The sequence below is a fragment of the Sycon ciliatum genome, chromosome 4 (assembly GCF_964019385.1).
Source record: "Sycon ciliatum chromosome 4, ocSycCili1.1, whole genome shotgun sequence".
NCBI classification, from domain to species: domain Eukaryota; kingdom Metazoa; phylum Porifera; class Calcarea; order Leucosolenida; family Sycettidae; genus Sycon; species Sycon ciliatum.
In genome coordinates this window covers 42061452-42081851 of record NC_088646.1, presented here as the reverse complement: position 1 = coordinate 42081851, position 20400 = coordinate 42061452, and the positions used below count along the sequence as shown (strand labels likewise).

The 20400-nt window shown below is 46.3% G+C and overlaps 1 protein-coding gene across 3 annotated transcripts; it reads left to right on the top strand.

The window, feature by feature from the left end:
• Positions 1–380: 380 nt before the first annotated feature.
• Positions 381–18906, top strand: LOC135816234 (uncharacterized). Of its 3 annotated transcripts, XM_065329642.1 has the most exons (13): positions 382–711; positions 1336–1431; positions 2669–2884; positions 3327–3671; positions 5366–5599; positions 5928–6049; positions 6779–6931; positions 7349–7432; positions 8122–8403; positions 11925–11942; positions 12412–12552; positions 15121–15197; positions 17533–18906. In XM_065329642.1, exons 1-12 carry the CDS (start codon positions 435–437, stop codon positions 15157–15159), a joined length of 2007 nt encoding a protein of 668 aa, XP_065185714.1. In that variant the 5' UTR covers positions 382–434; the 3' UTR covers positions 15160–15197; positions 17533–18906. The 3 variants fall into 3 exon arrangements, with proteins under 3 accessions (XP_065185716.1, XP_065185714.1, XP_065185715.1); XM_065329643.1 differs by lacking the exon at positions 11925–11942; XM_065329644.1 differs by lacking the exons at positions 11925–11942; positions 12412–12552 and having other exon boundaries at positions 381–711.
• Positions 18907–20400: the final 1494 nt, after the last annotated feature.

Here is a 20400-nt window from a genome sequence, read left to right as displayed (position 1 = left end):
ATGCATTGTATGCTATAGCCTAGCCGTAGCTGACCACTGTTACGGATGTCCAATCCAGGTCAGTGTTTGACCTTTCTATGCCCCGGCCTTATGCATTCACATGTTGTCACCATTCATGTCTGAGTGTGTAACCTGAGCACACTCTCTATGTGCATCGTACCATATCCGAGCATGAATAGTTTAGTAATCTACACACTGTCCTGCCGTGCTCGTTTTCTATATCTTCCTTTGTTCTCATGTTCTTGAAGTTAGTTGTTTTAGTTTACAGTCTTCGTACCTTTCGTAATGTAGGTTCTTTACTGATTGCTGCAGTGCATTTAGTTGGAACACTGCGTGAAGTATGTCACTGTCTGAGACGACATGATTGGATATCCGTTCTACTCTTGTTTGTGGCTGTAGATACACAAGCAGCTTCTATAGTGTGTGACTCACACATGTATACATACCATAGCATCTCATTCTCAGCAGATCATGCAAACCAGACGTGCTATCAACAATATGGTGGTCGGCCATTGTCTACAGACGGGCAGCAACTCAGCTGTGCCTCAAAACTGCTGAACACATCGCAAGTCTTGCATGACAACAACGTCAGCTACATACCGGTATACACCAACGCCACTAATGGGTCTCATTGCACTACCTACCGACCATCTACTAACACAACACATCAAGACTCCTGCACCGCGGCACGTCCCACAATCTGCGTATCCTGTAAGTGCCCCGCTCTGCTAGCATCAAGTGACGTACTCTATGTATGCGTGTGATAAATTCTGCTCAGGATTTCCACACACAATGGACTCAGCAATCTGAGTAGTTGTTTTCTATCACATTGATCAGAGTGATAGTTTTTAGTCGTCCTTGAAACGAATATGGTTCACTTTGTACTCGGACCCCTCCCCACCCTCCAAAATGAACACAGCTTTCTATGCTGGACGACGAAAATAGCATGTAAATTGATATGAATGAACATCGTCAGTCGACTTGAGATTTTAGCTGAAACCACCTGCCCTCAAATGAAAGATGTTCATTCCAGGGACGACAAAAAACTATTTCACCGGCTCCTAAGACAATACTATTGACTCTGTGTGTGTATTCGAACAGATATCATGGTCTGCTTTGCACAACATCACTGACTGTAGAATTCCGTCGATAGGAGACATGCTATCACAATAGTATGTAGAGCAAGTTCAAATTCTGTCAATACGGGCACTGCTCAATTGGTGTTACCAGTGTTGTCAACCCAGACAGCAGTATATTTGTTGTTTTTTTCTGCAGTGTAATATGCTTCTCTGTTCATTGTTGCAGTTTAATGTGCTTCTGTGTTCATTGCTACAGGGTACTGCAATAGCATTTACAACTTGTTGGCGGTACCTGGTGAAGACCGGTGTGTGTGTAGACCCGGTTATTTTATCAGCACACCCGCACACAGCTGTAAGTGATATGGTCTCATCCTAACACATTCTCATTCTGTTTGACTGACCAATTCCCAGGATATGAAAACTTGTGTTCTATTGCAGACCAAGCCTGGTATACCTTGACTGCTTGATCAGGGTGTATACAGACTGACGTGAAAAACAGGCAAACTGGGGAGTAGTCACATCGAGGTGGCCATGATGTTAACACTGGCGAAACAGTGTGGAAGATTTAATGGCATTTAGAAAGCCTGGACACTGGTTTTGCAAAGAGTACAATGCGGAATGCGATGTTTGTTGCTGATGATTTATTGCTATTTCTAGTGCACGAGCATGTCAATTGGGTTTAATCTGCCGCCTATGCTACAGTACGTCCTCTATCTTCAGTTTATATTTGTTGCTTACTAAGCTCGTCAGCACATATCCAGCCGATGAAGGTACTTGAGGGTCTCTGTTTGCTGCCGGGATCACTCTGCTTAGCTCTGGTGATATTTCAGAGTTCTAGAGAAGGGGGGGGGGGGGGGCAGCGCTCTCCCCCCCCCCCCTTCCCTTACTCCCTTACTCTGATAATGCACCACCCTACTTGTATAATTCAATTTTTGGGTTCACGCGACGAAAGTGCCGCCACATGTTCCATTCCGGGTCCTCGCTGCGCACGTACGTTCTATTTTGTATGACAGTGCAATAATGGAACACGGACAAAATGGGTGAACAGTTTGTTTCCCCTGCCAACCTCACGGTCACCCCCGCTATGTATGCAGCTTCAATTGCTAGTGCAAGTGCAGCGCTGTGCTGCCACTTTGCCAAAGCGTATCAACTGATCAGGTAATACCCTCTATAGGGAAGGCTGAGCAGTGCATTGAGTGGAAGCTGGCCCCCACAAGTCAAGAGTGTTGTCCAGCTACACGCATAGCGCAGTGCATCAACAGCACTGCGCTATGCTGCAGAGACTCATCAGATGCTAAGGAGATCTTGTGCAGACAGTAGCTGTTCGTGTCATGCCCCATGCAACTGTTTGTATGTGAATATGCATGTGGAGCATGCCTGCACTTTGAGTGCACAATCTGCAAATGTATACCCCATGATTATTTCTCGATTTCTGCCAGTTCCTGCAATTACTCGAATATCCATTCACTCCACGAATAATGAAATTCATCCTGTTATTTGATCATTCTGTTCAATACCACAACTGTGTACAGGTAATACTCACCTAATCACATGACGGATTGTAATGCTCTGGACTGCCCTTTGTACAGGTGAATCCATCGTCGACAAGCTAAATATGTACGTTACTGGCGAAGGGTTTGGGAGTTCAAACGTCACTGTTTTCAGCTTGATTGATTCAGAGTGGAGGGTGCACCGTGTGTTCACACAGAATACACTTTACCTGCTGGCTAATCTGTCTTTACCAGAAGGGAAATTTGCCATCAGATCTGCTGAGCGGATCATCTACACATTTTCCGAATCTCTTGGTGAGATACGCGCGTGTGTATTTATTCATGTTGACGTGCGCGCGCGCGCGCGCGTGTGTGTGTGTGTGTGTGTGTGTGTGTGTGTGTGTGTGTGTGTGTGTGTGTGTGATTCCCAAGACTTTCGATGCAAGCAGTAATCAGTTCAGAGAGCTAAAAGCTTGTCTCCAGTCATGTTTTAAATAACTAACCCCCTCACGAAAGCAACCACTCTCTCTCTCTCTCTCTCTCTCTCTCTCTCTCTCTCTCTCTCTCTCTCTCTCTCTCTCTCTCTCTCTCTCTCTCTCTCTCTCTCTGTCTATCTCTTCGTCTCTCTCTCTCTCTCTCTCTCACTCACTCACTCACTCACTCTCTCTATCTATCTATCTATCTATCCATCTATCTATCTATCCATCTATCTATCTATCTATCTATCTATCTTCCATTTCTTTCTTTTGCGCCACAGCTGACACTGTTGCAGCAGAGCTGGCCGAGAATCGCTCCGAATTCTTCATGGTGAACAACAGCTCGAATAATATCCTTCCCACAGACCATCTCCGCAGCTACCTGGTCAACTTAAGTGTTTGGTTTCGGCCGTACAAAGTCGAGTGCGTTAACATTCCTAGTACAAACCAGTCAGACACCTGTAGTTACAGTGTGTTCAATGAGTCAGTCCCGTTCAAGGATGGCCTGTACGAGTTTGCCCTGTCTCCACACAATTCTACACTACTTAGTATACCTGTTCTATACACAGTTTATCCAAGACCAACTACCACTGTACCTCGGATGACCAGCATGCCAGGTAACAATGGTAAGTATTCAGTGTGTTTATGTTTAGCTAATATGCCTTTCTGTCTACCGTCCTTCTCTACATATCCCAGTACCAATGAATGTGAGACAGGTGCATATCACACATGTGATGTAATAACAGAGAGGATGCGATATATTTACAACAGACATGGTGTATTTACGGAGGGCACAATGTGTATACAAGAGATATGGCTCTCTGGGATACATATACGGCACTCGGAGTACATAATACAACACTTGGAGTAGATTTATTGCTGTCAGAACGCCTCTGCAGAAGTAGCAGTGTAGTCCGAGAGTGCATGTACAGTACAATAGACACTGCAGTCAGAATGTATGTACCGTACAATAGACACTGCAGTCAGAATGTATGTACAGTACAATAGACACTGCAGTCAGAATGTATGTACAGTATAATAGACACTGCAGTCAGAGTGTATGTACAGTACAATAGACACTGCAGTCAGAATGTATGTACAGTATAATAGACACTGCAGTCAGAATGTATGTACAGTATAATAGACACTGTAGTCAGAATGTATGTACAGTACAATAGACACTGCAGTCAGAATGTATGTACAGTACAATAGACACTGCAGTCAGAATGTATGTACAGTACAATAGACACTGCAGTCAGAATGTATGTACAGTACAATAGACACTGCAGTCAGAATGTATGTACAGTACAATAGACACTGTAGTCAGAATGTATGTACAGTACAATAGACACTGTAGTCAGAATGTATGTACAGTATAATAGACACTGTAGTCAGAATGTATGTACAGTACAATAGACACTGCAGTCAGAATGTATGTACAGTACAATATGCATGAACATGCACTTACAATGAACACACGGAAGTAACCGTGAATACAAGGCAGTCACAGAGCACGTGAATGTAAATTGTAAATGCGTAGCGTACTAACTGTTATGGCTACCGCCTATGAAGAAGGTGTTTGGCGGCAATGAGCGTTGAAGGACAATACCAGCTGGTAGATATTCAAACTGCGTTTCCATGGTGACATGTAACAGAGCCGGTATTGCCCATGTACTCACTCACTCACTCACATGCAGGCTGACAGGCAGCTGAGCAGGTGTTACGATTCATTCCACTTGGAGAAGCCTTGTCATAGAGCGCTGGGTTAAATTACTATCGCCCGTGTCTTTTCTATCCTTTTCCGTTATTTACTATCTTTTTGGCTTTTTCTTCTTCATAAGCTGTCGACGGAGACTCCCTCGAATTTGGCTAAGGCCTGGGGATAATCCATTAATACAAATACACACAGCTAGTGTGCAGTAGTGACACAAAGGAGAATGTCCTGAAAGGGGAGAGGGAGGGGGGGGGGGGGGGGGGCGGCGTGTATGTGGTGGCACTATTGGCTGTTGCACTGCCCCAGCTGTCAAAATGCAATGTCTGAAAGGAGCAGCTCCCGAAGGCATGATGGTGGGAGATGCGGCAGTATGCTCCGGTAATTCCCGCTTACTGTGTTCTGATCCGGAAATGTTGGGAAATCATTTATTGTTTGATTGTCCATCATAGCCTTAGTAGTTTACTTGCAAGATTCGTTTATTCTTCCATGTACAGTAAAGCCATCACACGTGTCGATTCAGCTCGTCCTCTTGTTCGTAATTCTGAAACAGTTATCACCTCATCGCTTTTTTACACGCCGCTGTGTCTCACTGTTTTCCTTATATAGCTTCTTCGTCGTCAGACGGTAAGCCATCACCGAGCAGTGAAGGATCACAACCATCTATGATCAGTTCCTCGCCAAGCGGAACTGATGTTGCCCCACCGGCGAAAGCCAGCATGGTTGGTCTGTATATTGGCGTTGGCGTTGCAGTACTATTGGCCGCACTCGTTCTCATAGTCTGCCTGATGGTGGTGGTACATCATAACAAGGATGGAGTTAGTCTCCAGCATCAGAGATCAGGTGAGCAAGCACTGGGATGGATACACTATGTATGCGTATGCACACTATGCACACGTCAACGGTCGCTTGTAACCACGTCTTCTTTGCTATTGCAGAGGTGACTCAGCAGTACTGTAACCTTGTGCATGCATGTGTGTGTGTGTGTGTGCGTCTGTATTTGTGTCTATGTGTTTTCTTACTTGTTGGTGTGTGCGTGTGTGTGTGTGTGTGTGCATGCATGTGTGTGTGTGTGTGTGCGTCTGTATTTGTGTCTATGTGTTTTCTTACTTGTTGGTGCGTGTGTGTGTGCGTGTGTGTGTGCGTGTGTGTGTGTGTGTGTTCAATGCAGGAGCTCTGGAAGCTGCAGGTGAGAGGTCAGCAAACAACAGACCTACATCTGGCACCGGGATGCGTTACCAGTCTGTCAAGCATGGTTCTAGTTCATCGGTTACAGCCACCAACTCCACTCAGGTACATACGCATCCTCCTGAATGTCCTGAATATCCTGAATGTCCTGAATGTCCTAAATGTCAAATGTCATTGTGTAACAGGCCCGTAGCCCCCCCCCCCCCCCCCCCTAAAATTTCGACCTAGGTTCAGCATGCACATAATGACCATGAATGACATGCACCAGCCATCCTACACCTATGCGGCCTTGCACACACACACGCACACACACACACACACACACACACACACACACACACACACACACACACACACACACACACACACGAAAGGGGGACCAGCTACGCTCCTGGCGATGATCGCTGAAATGTGTGAAACTTGAAATTACAGCTACACAGCCTTTCGCCTCCGTTGTGTGTGTGTACTGCTCTGCACGTTTGTGCATTGAGCACTCTGCTTCGAGCCACCTCGACCGGCCTTGTTTTGTACACATCCTCCTCAGTTCTCTGCCTCTGTACTTACACTGCAATATGTAACACTTTCTCGGTGTGTTTCGCGTTGCGTGTGTTTGCATGGTGTGTGTTTGCGTGGTGTGTGTTTGCGTGGTGTGTGCGTGTGGTGTTTGCGTGTGGTGTGTGTGTGTGTGTGTGTGTGTATTTGCGTGGTGTGTGTGTTTGTTTGTGTGTGTGTGTGTGTGTGTGTGTTTGCCTGGTGTGTGTGTTTGTGTGTGTGCGTGTGGTGTGTGTGTTTGCGTGTGGTGTGTGTGTTTGCGTGTGGTGTGTGTTTATACAGGAATCTACTGCAGCCGCTAGCAGTGCTCAGCCATCAGCACTGCATACATCCCAGGGTCACAACTACGACAATATAGAGCTCACAGCACACCCTACCAGCACTGTGCCATCATCTACGGGTGCCATGGCAACTCCACCTGGCTCTGGCAATGAGGTACTGGTATGTTAGTGTTCCTCAGTGTCTGGTAACCCTAACATTGCTGATGATGAGATATGTCGCTTTGTAAAGTGACCCGGGCGCCAGATGACAAGATATCTCGATCTATTTCTATGCAGTGTATTAATCATTGTACAAGCACTCATAACTCCGGTGATTTGCGGAAGATCTTTTACAAACAATCCACCACTGGAAAGGTTTTGAACTCAGCTGTCCAGTGGTGTGAAGTTCTCTGCTTTAGAACATAGTTTGATTGAGCAGCGACAACATGAATCGCGAAAATTCAAGTACACGTCATCTGGCGACGAAGTCGAAAATCTGCTTGCTATTTATTCTCTTTGAAGGCAGCAAACCCTTTATGATCTTTGTTTCATGTGCTTGCTACTCTACTGTGTTGTGGTGTGGTGTGTTCAGGAGCTGTCTCTTCATCGCCCCAACAGGATCCCAGATGCCGCTGTTGAACGTGCAGCCGACAATGATTATATGGCTCCACATGACGTAAGTGTATGCGACTTACCCTGTCACATGATATTAGCTGTCGCATGACCTACCTTGTCACATGACCTACCCTGTCACGTGACCTACCCTGTCGCATGACCTACCCTGTCACATGACCTTAGCTGTCGCATGACCTATTGATGTCCTAATATGTCAACTGACCTACTAGTAAGCTACCACATGACTTTAGCTGTCACATGACTTTAGCTGTCACATGACCTAACCTTTCACTCGACCTTAGTGGTCGCATGATCTAATCTATCACACGACCAAATCTGCCTCATGAACGTCAGGTGGTTGAATGTCAGTACGACAGCAATCATCATTGTGCTAACTGTTGTATGTAATGACTCATCCATATCATGCTTATGACTCATCCATATCATGCTTATGACTCATCCATATCATGCTTATGACTCATCCATATCATGCTTATGACTCATCCATATCATGCTTATGACTCATCCATATCATGCTTATGACTCATCCATATCATGCTTATGACTCATCCATATCATGCTTATGACTCATCCATATCATGCTTATGACTCATCCATATCATGCTTATGATTGCCAGTGTTGGATAACTACGGGTAGCTTGGGAACTTTGGGTCGTTTCTATTAAAATTTTAATCCTCGGCTCTCCATCCGAGTTTGTAAACATTGCCCGCCTTTTGCTATTCTTTCAGCTCTGTCTTGCCAACGATGCTGGAGAGGATGATTTGATGACCGCTGCTGCAACCACCAGCATGGTCAGCACACCCAACACCAACCTGGCCGCCACTCCCAAGTCAACCACTGTCACCGCCGCTTACAAATCCGCCACCACTCCAATCACTGACGCGAGTGTGTCATCGGCTGGAACAAGTGCAACCACTCCTGTGTTCCAGTCGGAGGAAGAAGCTCGAGCAGCATCGCTACCAGCAGCCGTCGCAGGGCCAGTGTATACGGAAGTCTTTCTGACCAAAAAGGTTTGCGTTCTGCAGTGTTCTTTGTCTCCATGGAGATGAGCTATGCTGGTTCATACAGCTGGTTTGACATTTGCAGAACAGTGCATGGCGTGGTCGTGTATGTACTGTGAAACCGGGAATTTTCAGTGGTGTAGTATTTTCGGCATTTCCCAAAAGTCAACGGTTCGTTGGCGCGAACATTTCGGTAAATCAGTCTTCCGTATTGCAGGCATGCATTTTCGGTGCGTTTTATTTTAGGCTAAAATTACCCGCACCGAAGTTACCAAAATATATCTCCACCGAAATTTTCCGGTTTTACATTACCTAGGTAAATATGCATCTCTCCGCTCGTGTGGTACAAAAGGGTGGATGTAGACATACATGTATTGGTGTTATGCGATTACGTCATCACTTGAGATGTGTTGGGAAAGTCGAGGCATGGCATAACACTAACGACTTACCCTGCGTACATAACGTCCATACTCTTTAAAGGGGAAGTTAAGGCAAAAATTAAAATTTCACCAGTCGTGGTCCTCGGGGTGCTGAGTCGAATGGTCTTGGTCCGAGAAAGCTGAGACGCTCCCTTCCTACTTGAATCCCAATCGAACTCGCGCACTTCCACCGAAACTGGGTGACTGCGCCCTACTAGATGGGGATTTGTATGCAAAATCTCACTAAAAGCGCCGTTTCGTTCTTATAAAAGCAAGGATGACCGCGATTGGCCCATATGTTGTAGTCTTTTGGACGCTGAGTCGACTGGTTTTGGTCCGAAAAGGCTGCGATGCAGCGTTCCTCCTTTATTCCCAATCGAACATGGTTGAACAAGTGGTCACGTGCTCCTGGGTGCCCAAATCACCTGGTCACCACGCCAGCAGGCGACAACTTTCACACCAAGGTTCAACTCCAGTGACAGGACTGCACCCAAAAAAAGGTCAAACAGGCTAGTAAGTTGTACCCTGCAGGCACGGTGACCAGCTGACTGGTGTACGCAGGAGCACGTGACCACTTGTTCAACCATGTTCGATTGGGAATAAAGGAGGAACGCTGCATCGCAGCCTTTTCGGACCAAAACCAGTCGACTCAGCGTCCAAAAGACTACAACATATGGGCCAATCGCGGTCATCCTTGCTTTTATAACCTCTTTAGCACGACGCTACCTGAGCGCGCCCCACGACAACACCTGTAAAAGTCGCATTTTCCCATGAAAGTACTAGCTGCTCAAGGATCGATAACTTTACCTTCCCTTGGACGAATTCCACGATCTTGAGCTTCCTGGAAAGGTCTTGAGACGTGTGACAAACTGGTGTCAAACCTAGCTCGGAGCGAAACCAAAACCCCGTGCTACAGTCTGGCAAACTTCATCCACGCGCTCGACAGACTTGAGCACGGCCAAGACTAACCAAGCTCAAATATTCAGCTGCCATTTCGGTCTCCTTGCTCGTATCGAGCTCAATTTTTTTGTGAGGACTCACGGGATCCACTACCATCATTTGAATATTGTTTCCATGGCAGCAGGTAGCGCACAAATGATCCATGATGGAAAATACGCGTTCTGCAGACTGCGCAAAAAAATCGAGTTGAAATTTGCCGTGTCGAGTCGCATATCTCAACAACCGGTAGTCACATCGCTTCGGCAATTGTTTCTATCGCCAGCTGAGAGTTTTCTCTTGCAGATACATGTTTCGATTGTGAGAATCGACCAAGTATTGAGTGAGTTACGATAGTTTGAACAAGTCACTATGGACTCAACACGGACCCCACGACTGAGATGCAGGTTCAGTGTACAGTGTACAGCGCGCGTCGTACTAGTACGACGGCCGTGGGGCATGCAACTCATGTGCGTCGTACTAGTACGACGCTCGCGCTAAAGGGGATAAGAACGAAACGGCGCTTTTAGTGACATTTTGCATACAAATCCCCATCTAGTAGGGCGCAGTCACCCAGTTTCGGTGGAAGTGCGCGAGTTCGATTGGGATTCAAGTAGGAAGGGAGCGTCTCAGCTTTCTCGGACCAAGACCATTCGACTCACCACCCCGAAGACTACAACTGGTGAAATTTTAATTTTTGCCTTAACTTCCCCTTTAACTCTATGTGATCTACTATATACAAACTCTCCTCCTCCATGCGCTGTAAAGCACACCTCAGACCTCAGACATGCCCATCGCGGAAGCGATGATAGCGAACAGCTATGTTAGACATAGCAACTTGTGGTGGGATTACACCATTCAACAGCTTGTAAGGCTGATGAATTGACCGCCACTAATTTTAGCCTGGTATCCACCACACAGCTGTTTAAAAGCACACACACACACACACACACACACACACACGTACACACACACGTACACACACACGTACACACACACACATACACACACACACACACATACACACACACATATGCAAATCCACAGGGAAAGAAGGATGTTTTGATAAGTCGGTACAGTGTGCCAGAGAGGGGTTTGAAGCGTTTTGTCAACTTCTAAGACATGTGTTGACATTCCATGCCATTTCAACTCGTCTCCTAAGACATGTGTTAAAGTGCCATGCTATGTCAACTCGTCTCCTAAGACATATGTTGAAGTATCATGCTATGTCAACTTGTCTTCTAAGGCATGTGTTTTAAAGTGTCATGCTATATCAACTTGTCTTCTTAGACGTGTAGTGTCTGGTGACAGCGGTCACACTATGCCCAGGCTGTGTGGTAGTACTCCGACACACCCATAACCCTTTGGGAGTGAAATAACTGATTCAAATTCCTGTTCGACTAGATTTGATGCGAGTGACTGACTATTGACTGCTCATTGTCTGACGTTGCCCTCATGCATGAGCACAAACACACAAGGAATAATTCATACTAAGAGAAGTAGTTATAATGCGACACCATGAATAAATCTACGCTAAAAGAAACAGTTATGATGCCGACGTATGACTTGGTCGTACCTTTTTTTTAAATTAACCTTGACCCTACCAAGTTTGAAGGCTGCTGGCTTGCGCGCTGGACATGGGTTGAAGCTAGATTTCAGGTCGTTGAATGTCTTAGTAGCCCTGTCAGTTTTGTGCTCAGTTATGGCACACTCTGACTGCTGACCATAATGTAGTGTGGGATAATGGCTCATAGTTAGGACCAATGTGTCCTTTTTAATCCTAACTTGATTATTTGCTCCGTATACGAGTTAACTATAGTAAAAGCATTCCGTATATGTTCATCAATGTCGAGATTCAATCTCCTCTGTCTTACTTGTGATATCAAATGTCTCTAGCTGTACTCATCACTTCTTGCTTGCTTTGGCATGTTGGAACCTGTGGGTGTGTATGTGTGTGTGTGTGTGTGTGTGTGTGTGTGTGTGCGTGCGTGCATGCGTGTGTGCGTGCTTGCGTTCGTGCATGTGTGTGTTTGTGCGGAACTTTGTGTGTGTCTGTTTGTCCGTTTTTTCGATGTGTGTGTCTGTGTGCGTGTCGATCTGTTTGTGTGACCGTTTGTTCATGTGTCCATGTGTCTATATTTGTGGCTAATCCCCCATGGCTACCATGAACGTCAGTTGACTCAGGCTGAATGTGTAAGTGTGAAAAATGATCACACCAAAATGTATTGACTCCAAGAGAGATTAAAACTTGACACTGTGCCTCTGATTAGCTGTTTCTTCCAGCAGCCAGAATATTACTGATGGAAGTGGACTTTAAATTAACCACTGCTGAAATTCTAACTGCGAAAAAACTGAAATCATCCAGCCTAGACGGCTTCTCCAATAACTATGGCTCTCTCTCTCTCTCTCTCTCTCTCTCTCTCACACACACACACCCCCCCACACACACACACACACGTGCACACACAGATGCACTAGTTTGTTCCTTGAGTATTATCTGTGTCTGTTTCTGCTGTGTCTCGTTCCTTTCTGCCGTGTACTCGCATGATGCCACCTGGGTTGTATCACGTCATGGGGGAGATTTATTCAACACCTAAACACTTACACACACATACGGACACACGGACAAACACACATACATTATGTTTTCTCTGCTGCCTAGGATGTTGAACCAAAACGAGTCTTAGCCAACCCCACTGCTGAAAGTGTTGGACTAGCCTCGGATCAAGACTCCTATGACAGTTCTATACGTGGCAGTAAGCCGCCTCGAACAGACTACACACCTGTAATTGTGTACAGCAAGGTACGAGATGTGTTTGTTTCAGCACGGCACATTGTAATGAGTGGGACATGCTAGCGGCTATAACAGTGTCAGCTGAGAGATTGTGTGATGATTTAAAAATTTAATGAAATGACACACTTAGCAGCTGACATTGCCTTGTGAAGTATTTAATACGCTCTTAATCCAGCATGGCGGTTGTCTGCTGACAATACACGTCATGTTAGTGGTATGAAGGACAGCCAATGCTATATTAGTTGGTAATGGTGCTTCAGTAGTGATTGTGTTGACCAATGACCGGTGGCTTTCTACCGACCAGCGTTTGTGTCTGTGTCCAGTGGGACTCTCTGCGAAGTGTGCATGTGTGTGTGTGCATGTGTGTCTGTGTCTGTATGCGTGTGCGTGTATGTGTGTCTGTGTCTGTGTGTTTGTATGTTTGTATTATGTGTGTGCGTGTATGTGTGTATTTGTTTTAGTCCCGGTGTGTGTGTGTGTGTGTGTGTGTGTGTGTGTGTGTGTGTGTGTTTGCGTGTGCTGTGTGTGTGTGTGTGTGTGTGTGTGTGTGTGTGTGTGTGTGTATGCCTTCCTTGACCACAATAGCTATGTCAACATTGAGTCTATAACGATTTGAGACGTGAACAATTGACGTGACGTGAACAATTGACGTGACGTGAACAATTGAACTCGATATAGTGGTATTGGTTTTCTAGTATGTATGTATGTATGTATAACTCATAATCACAAGGTGATCTTAGAGGCATTAATCAGCGAGAGAATTGTGGTTTTCTAGTACAAGTATGCTGTTGAACCCTCCACTGGACCTGTACCTGTACTTGTACTTACATGTACGGTTGATTTATATACTGGTAAATACACACCTGGCTAAGTCGTTGCTATGTCAACTGCTTTGCGCCATGCGCTACCTGATGTACCAACCTGCTATGTCGGATACCACTAACCATGCATCGACTAGGCGCCATTCGCGAACTGATGGTGGTGGAGGTGCTGGTGGTGGTGCTGGTGGTGGTGCTGGTGGTGGTGGTGGTGCTGGTGCTGGTGGTGGCGGTGGCGGTGGCGGTGGTGGTGGTGAGAAGGAGAGCTCTGTGCCAGAGAAACTTTGCGACCTACAGAGAGCGTGTGTGGGCAGGCGTGTATTTGCCGCCTTATTGCCAGGTGTGCATTTACCACCAATATTAGGGTTCTAGGAATCAGAAAACATCGAATCAGAATGTTAATAAGCATGTTTAAACTGTTCTAAATCCATCTCGTATTAACCGGTTTCTGCAATCTAAATATTATCCCAACCCAACTGGACAGACACGGCTGTCGACTGGATAAAGTGACCAGTTTGGGGGGGGGGGGGATTCCCCTTTTCCCTCTCTTCTCCCCCAGGAATTCTGAGCATGACAGTGTGGCTGCTGGAAGAATCACTTGCAGTCAAGGAGACTTGCTCGTCTTAGTCAGACTGTCGGAATCGCTGTTTTCTGTGTTCGAACATGGGTGCTACCCTTCCTGCGCAATGTCTACTTGTTACTGAAGCCGTGGTGGTCTCGGAGCTGTCTTCCGCACCAAACAAATTCATCGCGCTCCGCACTATTTCGCCCCAGAGCGGGTATCTTTCTTCTGGAATTCGTGCCGGCCTACATCGTTCGCATGGGCATTTATCCAGACTGCAAGCTCGGGTAAAAGAATCCTGGTATCTCTTCTGAATTCGAAATGCTGAAGTTGACAATGGCAAGAACAACGTGTTCTCAATCTCCTAAAATGCTCTAGTTGTGGCGCATGTTGCTGCGAAGGTAGCGGGTCTGAAAACACCAACAAAATCAGCGAAGCGCTTGCCAAGGAAAGAAGGTGCGGAACTGCTTACCCTATCTCGCTGGAAGGTCGTTACAGTGTACTTGAAAAATGCTACTTCAGTAGTTTGCCGTCATCGCCTGCCACCTGGAGGCATGGATCTCTTGAAAACGAAGTATCATGACCTGAATTGGAACGAGCGTCTTGTTCAGCGTCTTGTTGAGTGCTGAAGGGTCTGCCTCAAACTCTGATGAAGACGTCGACCTTATCTGCAAGTGCAGCGAAGCGGGAGGCCACAAACTAAAGCTTGGTCCGTCCAACCCTTTGTCCACCAACCGTGTATCTGTTGACTGTCCAGTAGGTCATGTATGCCCGCCGTACCAGTAGGTCATGTATGCCCGCCGTACCAGTAGGTCATGTATGCCCGCCGTACCAGTAGGTCATGTATGCCCGCTGTATCATACACTAAGGCTGAAGGGCTATGGTATGTTGATCGGAGCAATCAAAAACTCCTTCCTCACACCCTACCTTTCCAGGAAGACCGAAATTGTCAAATCCACTTCTTTACAGACGATAATGAAACCGTGTGTGGTCAGTGGGGTCACAAGGGGCTAAGCCGCTTATCATGTTTTCGTGTTTTCATGTTTCCGTGCTTGTGTGTGTGTGCGTGTGTGTGTGTGTGTGTGTGTGTGTGTGTGTGTGTGTTCGTGTGCATGTATGTCCGTGTGTGTGTACATGTGTGTGCCTATGTGCATGTGTGTGATGGTGCGTGTATGCCTGTATCATCACACGATGCAGAAGACCCAGAACTTCTGTCGAGGCAGTGTAGAAGAGTGACCAGTGGAATTGTCGGAAACCTTTGCCTTTCCATCAGGGTAAGTTGTAGAAATGTTTCACTGTATGGAATGTCGGGGAAAGCAGTTGGAACACGAATCGTGGATTTGTGTCAGCACAATGATAAACTCACTACGTGTTCAGGGTTCTAGCTTGAACCACTCCACCATTTCACCACTCCACTTTGCACTCTTCTACCACTCCACACTGCACTCTTCTCCCATGTTACACAACATTTAGCCAGGAAAAGAAAATATAGGCTGCAGCAACGAACAACTGAATGACACCCGTTTTCAAAATTACTTTCTCCCACACAATGCAATGTGGGGGGGGGGGGGGAGGGGGGCAAAGCGACCATACCGCCTAATCCATCTACTGATGATACCCTTCATGAAAACCTGCTGTACTGCTGTACTGCTATACTGCTGTACTGCTGTACTGCTGTGCTGCTGTACTGCTGTACTGCTGTACTGCTATACTGCTGTACTGCTGTACTGCTGTACTGCTGTGCTGCTGTACTGCTGTACTGCTGTACTGCTGTACTGCTGTACTGCTGTACTGCTGTGCTGCTGTACTGCTGTACTGCTGTACTGCTGTACTGCTGTGCTGCTGTACTGCTATACTGCTGTACTGCTATACTGCTGTACTGCTGTGCTGCTGTACTGCTGTACTGCTGTGCTGCTGTACTGCTGTACTGCTGTACTGCTGTACTGCTGTACTGCTGTGCTGCTGTACTGCTGTACTGCTGTGCTGCTGTGCTGAGGTGCTGCTGTACTGCTGTACTGCTGTACTGCTGTACTGCTGTACTGCTGTACTGCTGTACTGCTGTACTGCTGTGCTGCTGTACTGCTGTACTGCTGTACTGCTATACTGCTGTACTGCTATACTGCTGTACTGCTGTACTGCTGTGCTGCTGTACTGATGTACTGATGTACTGATGTACTGATGTACTGAACACACAACTAAACTATCACCGTCACTTTCACCATCATAGTATAAAGCGCCCTGTTGTTTCTGATGTTTTTGGTGTGAATTACTCGTGTTTAAAGTACGGCTGTTACTCTCTAAAATACGGTACGACCTGTCGACGTTATACAAGCTCACATCCCGTGTGCTAACCCTCATCACATTGCAAATTTCATCACTGAATTGCACTTGCATCGGCGTCAGGCGAAATAGCACGTCATAGTACATTCGAGATCAGCAGGAAGAAGATGACGACGTCCACTAATTTAGTATCTGTGCACACGAATCTGCTGTGTGTGTTACTCTGTGTGTCAGCTATGGCATCATCGCCTGTGGTTCCATGCCTAGCATGTACGTCTGAACCATCCTGCAAAGTTTGAATGACGTAGGTTGAGCGATCGCTCCGCGAAACATACTTTTTGAAATTCTCTTCATAGTATATCTTCCACCACTGAAATTTCAAATTTCTTCGAATTTTTGCTGAGAGGGGTGGCTTGCAACCTCGATATGGCTTGTTCCAGGCTTGCTTTGGAGCCATCGCCTGTTGAAACAGTGGCGGGAAGCTGCCCTGCAACTGTTCCAACAGGAAATTAATCGATCCGAGAAAGCGCGAGTCCGCGAATCTCGGTTGAATATTGAGTATTTCAAGCCTTTTCACGGCGAAGAAGGAGTTCTTTTTGGAGATGGACGTCGCGGCAAAGAACATGGTCTCCGACTTCTGGCGTCTGGTGAAGCCAGGGATCATTTGTCCATTCAGGTCGGCAGCCTAACCGTCGGTAAGCTTGTGTTTGGATCCCATTCTGCTCGATGTGGTAGATCACAAACAATTTGATATCGCACAAATTGATCTCAGCATCGTGCGTACGGTATTTTATATTCAGAAAATCCCAAAGTGTCTCTGTGTGGCCGTCCTATGCCACGAGAAACTCCAATCAGGCTCCTATGTCCTCTGCCTTCATGATTGAATGTCCACTTCGTTTGAACAACGAACACAACAATCGAGGACGGCTTTGCAATGAAAAATACAGCTATACTAGAGCTGAAAAAAAGAAGAAAAAAACGGGCTCAGGATGAGACTCGAGTACACGCATACTCTCCCAGCAGGTGAAACGCAAATTTTTGTGAAAAATGCGTGACGCCGACTGACCAGTAATTTCGCCTGACGGAGTGCAAAGTCAAACGCCAAGTTTGTCTTGCTAAAAAGTTAAGTTGAAACCTTCGATATCACCGTCTTATGCTGTACATTATTTCTTGCTTCAGCTTTTCCTCGCTCCATTACCAAACCTCTCTCTCCCTCTCCCTGTCCCTCTCCCTCTCCCTCTCCCTATCTTTCTCTCTCTTTCTCTCTCACTCCTTCAACCATTGACTCACCACATCTGTGTTTTCCATGTTCTTTTCTGCATTTTCAAGCTGGACTTCAGTGCATTTCGTTGCTAGGAGAGAGCAAGTGAATACGATTGCTTTTCACATCTCCACTTCGAATCCATTCGCCATGCTCAACATCCCCACTTCGAATCCATTCGCCATGCTCAACATCTCCACTTCGAATCCATTCGCCATGGTCATCACTGCATGACGCACAGCCACATGTTTCTCTCCTTGCAACATTGAAGTTATCATGTAAGCGTTTCCCCTCACATATCATTTTCGTCTTCATTTTCCCCTCGCATGTCATTATCGTCTTCGTTTCCCCTCGCATGTCATTCTCGTCTTCATTTTCCCCTCGCATGTCATTCTCGACTTTGTTTTCCCCTTGCGTGTCATTCTCGTCTTCCTCTTCTCCGACTGTTCTTGGTCACGGCCATTGCAGCATCATGTGCATTCGTATTCTGCTGCATGACTGCATGTACTCGCCTTCTTTGCCCCACTTCTCCTCTTTCCTTCACTTGAACCATCAGTTTTGTTTTCAGTTTTCCTGTTCTGATTTCCGACATCCTTGCTGTTGTTTTTTAGCCGACCTGCATGTGTGATATCCGGTGTGTGTGTGTGTCATTCTCGTCTTCCTCTCCTCCGATTGTTCTTGGTCATGGCCATTGCAGCGTCATGTGCATTCGTATTCTGCTGCGTGACTGCATGTACTCGCCTTCTTTGCCCCACTTCTCCATCACTTGAGCAATAATTTTTGTTTTCAGTTTTCCTGTTTTGATTTCCGACATCCATTTTGTTGTTTTTTAGCCGACCCGGATGTGTCATATCCGGCGTGTTTGTGTACTGCAACTTGTAGCACGCCATCTCTCTTCCCTTACTGGTGGCACACCATCTGGCATTTCTCTTCCCTTGCTAGTGGCATCATCGTACTATAACTTGATTGGCAATTCTCTCAGCAGTATATCAAATCTTCGGGACTCAGCAGGGTGCCAATATGTAGCAGCTCAGTTGCTTGCAATGCATGCATGCAATCAACACCTTTTCAATACACCCATTCATACTCTTCATTCATTTTTCCTGGTGTTCTGGACGTCAAGCACCTCTCTTTAAAATGCCTTTTCACATGGTGCTTGCTGACAATACATTCAATTTGCAATTTGTTTTCGTTTTTAAGTGTCGGCAGCAGCTGAGGCAAAAGTGTATTAGGTTTTGAAATTCATCAATTTTTCACCAGTGTGTTTATGTTAGGCCGGCAATTCTGTGAATTTGATGTTCAGAATTTGAAAACAACTCTTACACGTGTTCACGCTATATCCACAGTAATGCTTTTGAACAACTTTACCATCCTATTTAAAATGAATTTTTTATCACCATCTTTCTATTTCTGACCGACTTACGCTAGCGCAGGCCGATCAATTTTGCATGTGTGCCTGTGTCTGTGTCTGAGCCTATGCGAGAGAGAGAGAGTGTGTGTGTGTGTGTCCATTTGTGTGTCCTTTTATGTGTGTGTGTGTATGTGTGTGTGTGTGTGGTGTGTGTGCGTGTGTGTGTTTGTGTGTGTGTGTGTGTGTGTGTGTGTGTGTGTGTGTGTGTGTGTGTGTATGTGTGTCCCATACGGTGCAGTGGTATGTGCAATCGATTTCCAATGGAGAGGTTGTGGGTTCCAGGGCCTGCTGGAGAGCCGGGTCAGCCGGGTCACGCGCCCGGCTGGGGAACTGAGCGACCTGGCTGAACAGATAAGACCGGGTCCAGTCTGACCCGGCTGAAAAATGTCTCAAACTGACAATGGATTCCTAAAATACCGGTATTTTACGACTCGCGGACCCCATCTGTTGCAAATCTAGCGTACACACCAGTCTACAAGCGACAGAAACTCGGCTAGGGTCAACGGGGCATGGGCCCATGGCATGGGGTCAACTGGTTCGAGCGCGATCTGGCAAGCGGCGAGCAGGAAGTCAGGACATTCAAACTCAAAGTCGATGATGGGGCAGGCAGTCAAAAGCGTAACCATGGTAACTTTGGCTATAGCTTTTGACACAGTTGCAAGTTTTCACTATTTCAGCCGACTGGTGATTTGGACCATCGAGCCCGCAGCGAAGAGAAAAAGAACTCACGCTTTCCAAGACTCTTGGAAGAAAGGTCGACCCTGGCTGGACTACGACCATGCCAGTCTATCCATGTCATCAAGAGTAAGGGGGTTATGTACTCTTGATGTAATGGGCTTTGTGCAAGACGCATTTCCAAAGGAAGACGAAAAAATTCGCCTTTCTGTTTTCCTGCGTTTTGAGCAGGGTTTTTGGTTGTTTTTCTGCCGGTTGATCTGACCCGGCTTGACCCGGCTTGACCCGGCTGGCCTGCATGCGCCAGGTACACTCTGACCGGGCTGTGCGGAATGTCTAGAGCAGGCCCTGGGTTCAATTCCCGACAATTATGGTCGCACGTGTCTTTCTTCTCTTTCTCATTCTCCAGCTCTTCTTTCATTCTTCTGGGTGGTTACCAACAGCCAGTGTATGCCGGAGTATGTGGTGCGGTGTATGTGTGTCGAAAAAGAAAAAAAAGAATGAAAAATAGGAGCTGTTCGCCATCATCGCTTCCGCAATGGGGCATGTCTGAGTCTGTGTTTGTGTTTGTGTGTGTGCGTGTGTATGTGTGCATGTGTGTTTGTAATCAAGTAGCGTGCTCCACTGTCCAAAGAGTGCTTTTTTTTAGAGAGAGAGGGAGGGAGGGAGGGAGAGAAAGAGAGAGAGAGAGAGAAAGAGAGAGATGGTGGACATTAAAAAAGCGTAACTTGTGGTGAAACGAATATTCGAACATTCGTTCGGTTTGTCACATTCGAATATTCTTTCTAAATTATTGCCATTAACGACTATCGTCTCCTCGTCGATTATTTTTCCGATGATCGTAACTTTT

Coding starts and splice junctions, on each gene's coding strand:
- LOC135816234 (XM_065329642.1), top strand. CDS start 435: ATGTATACATACCATAGCATCTCATTCTCAGCAGATCATGCAAACCAG. Junction 2,885..3,326: donor CACATTTTCCGAATCTCTTG/GTGAGATACGCG, acceptor TTTGCGCCACAG/CTGACACTGTTGCAGCAGAG. Junction 3,672..5,365: donor CAGCATGCCAGGTAACAATG/GTAAGTATTCAG, acceptor TTCCTTATATAG/CTTCTTCGTCGTCAGACGGT.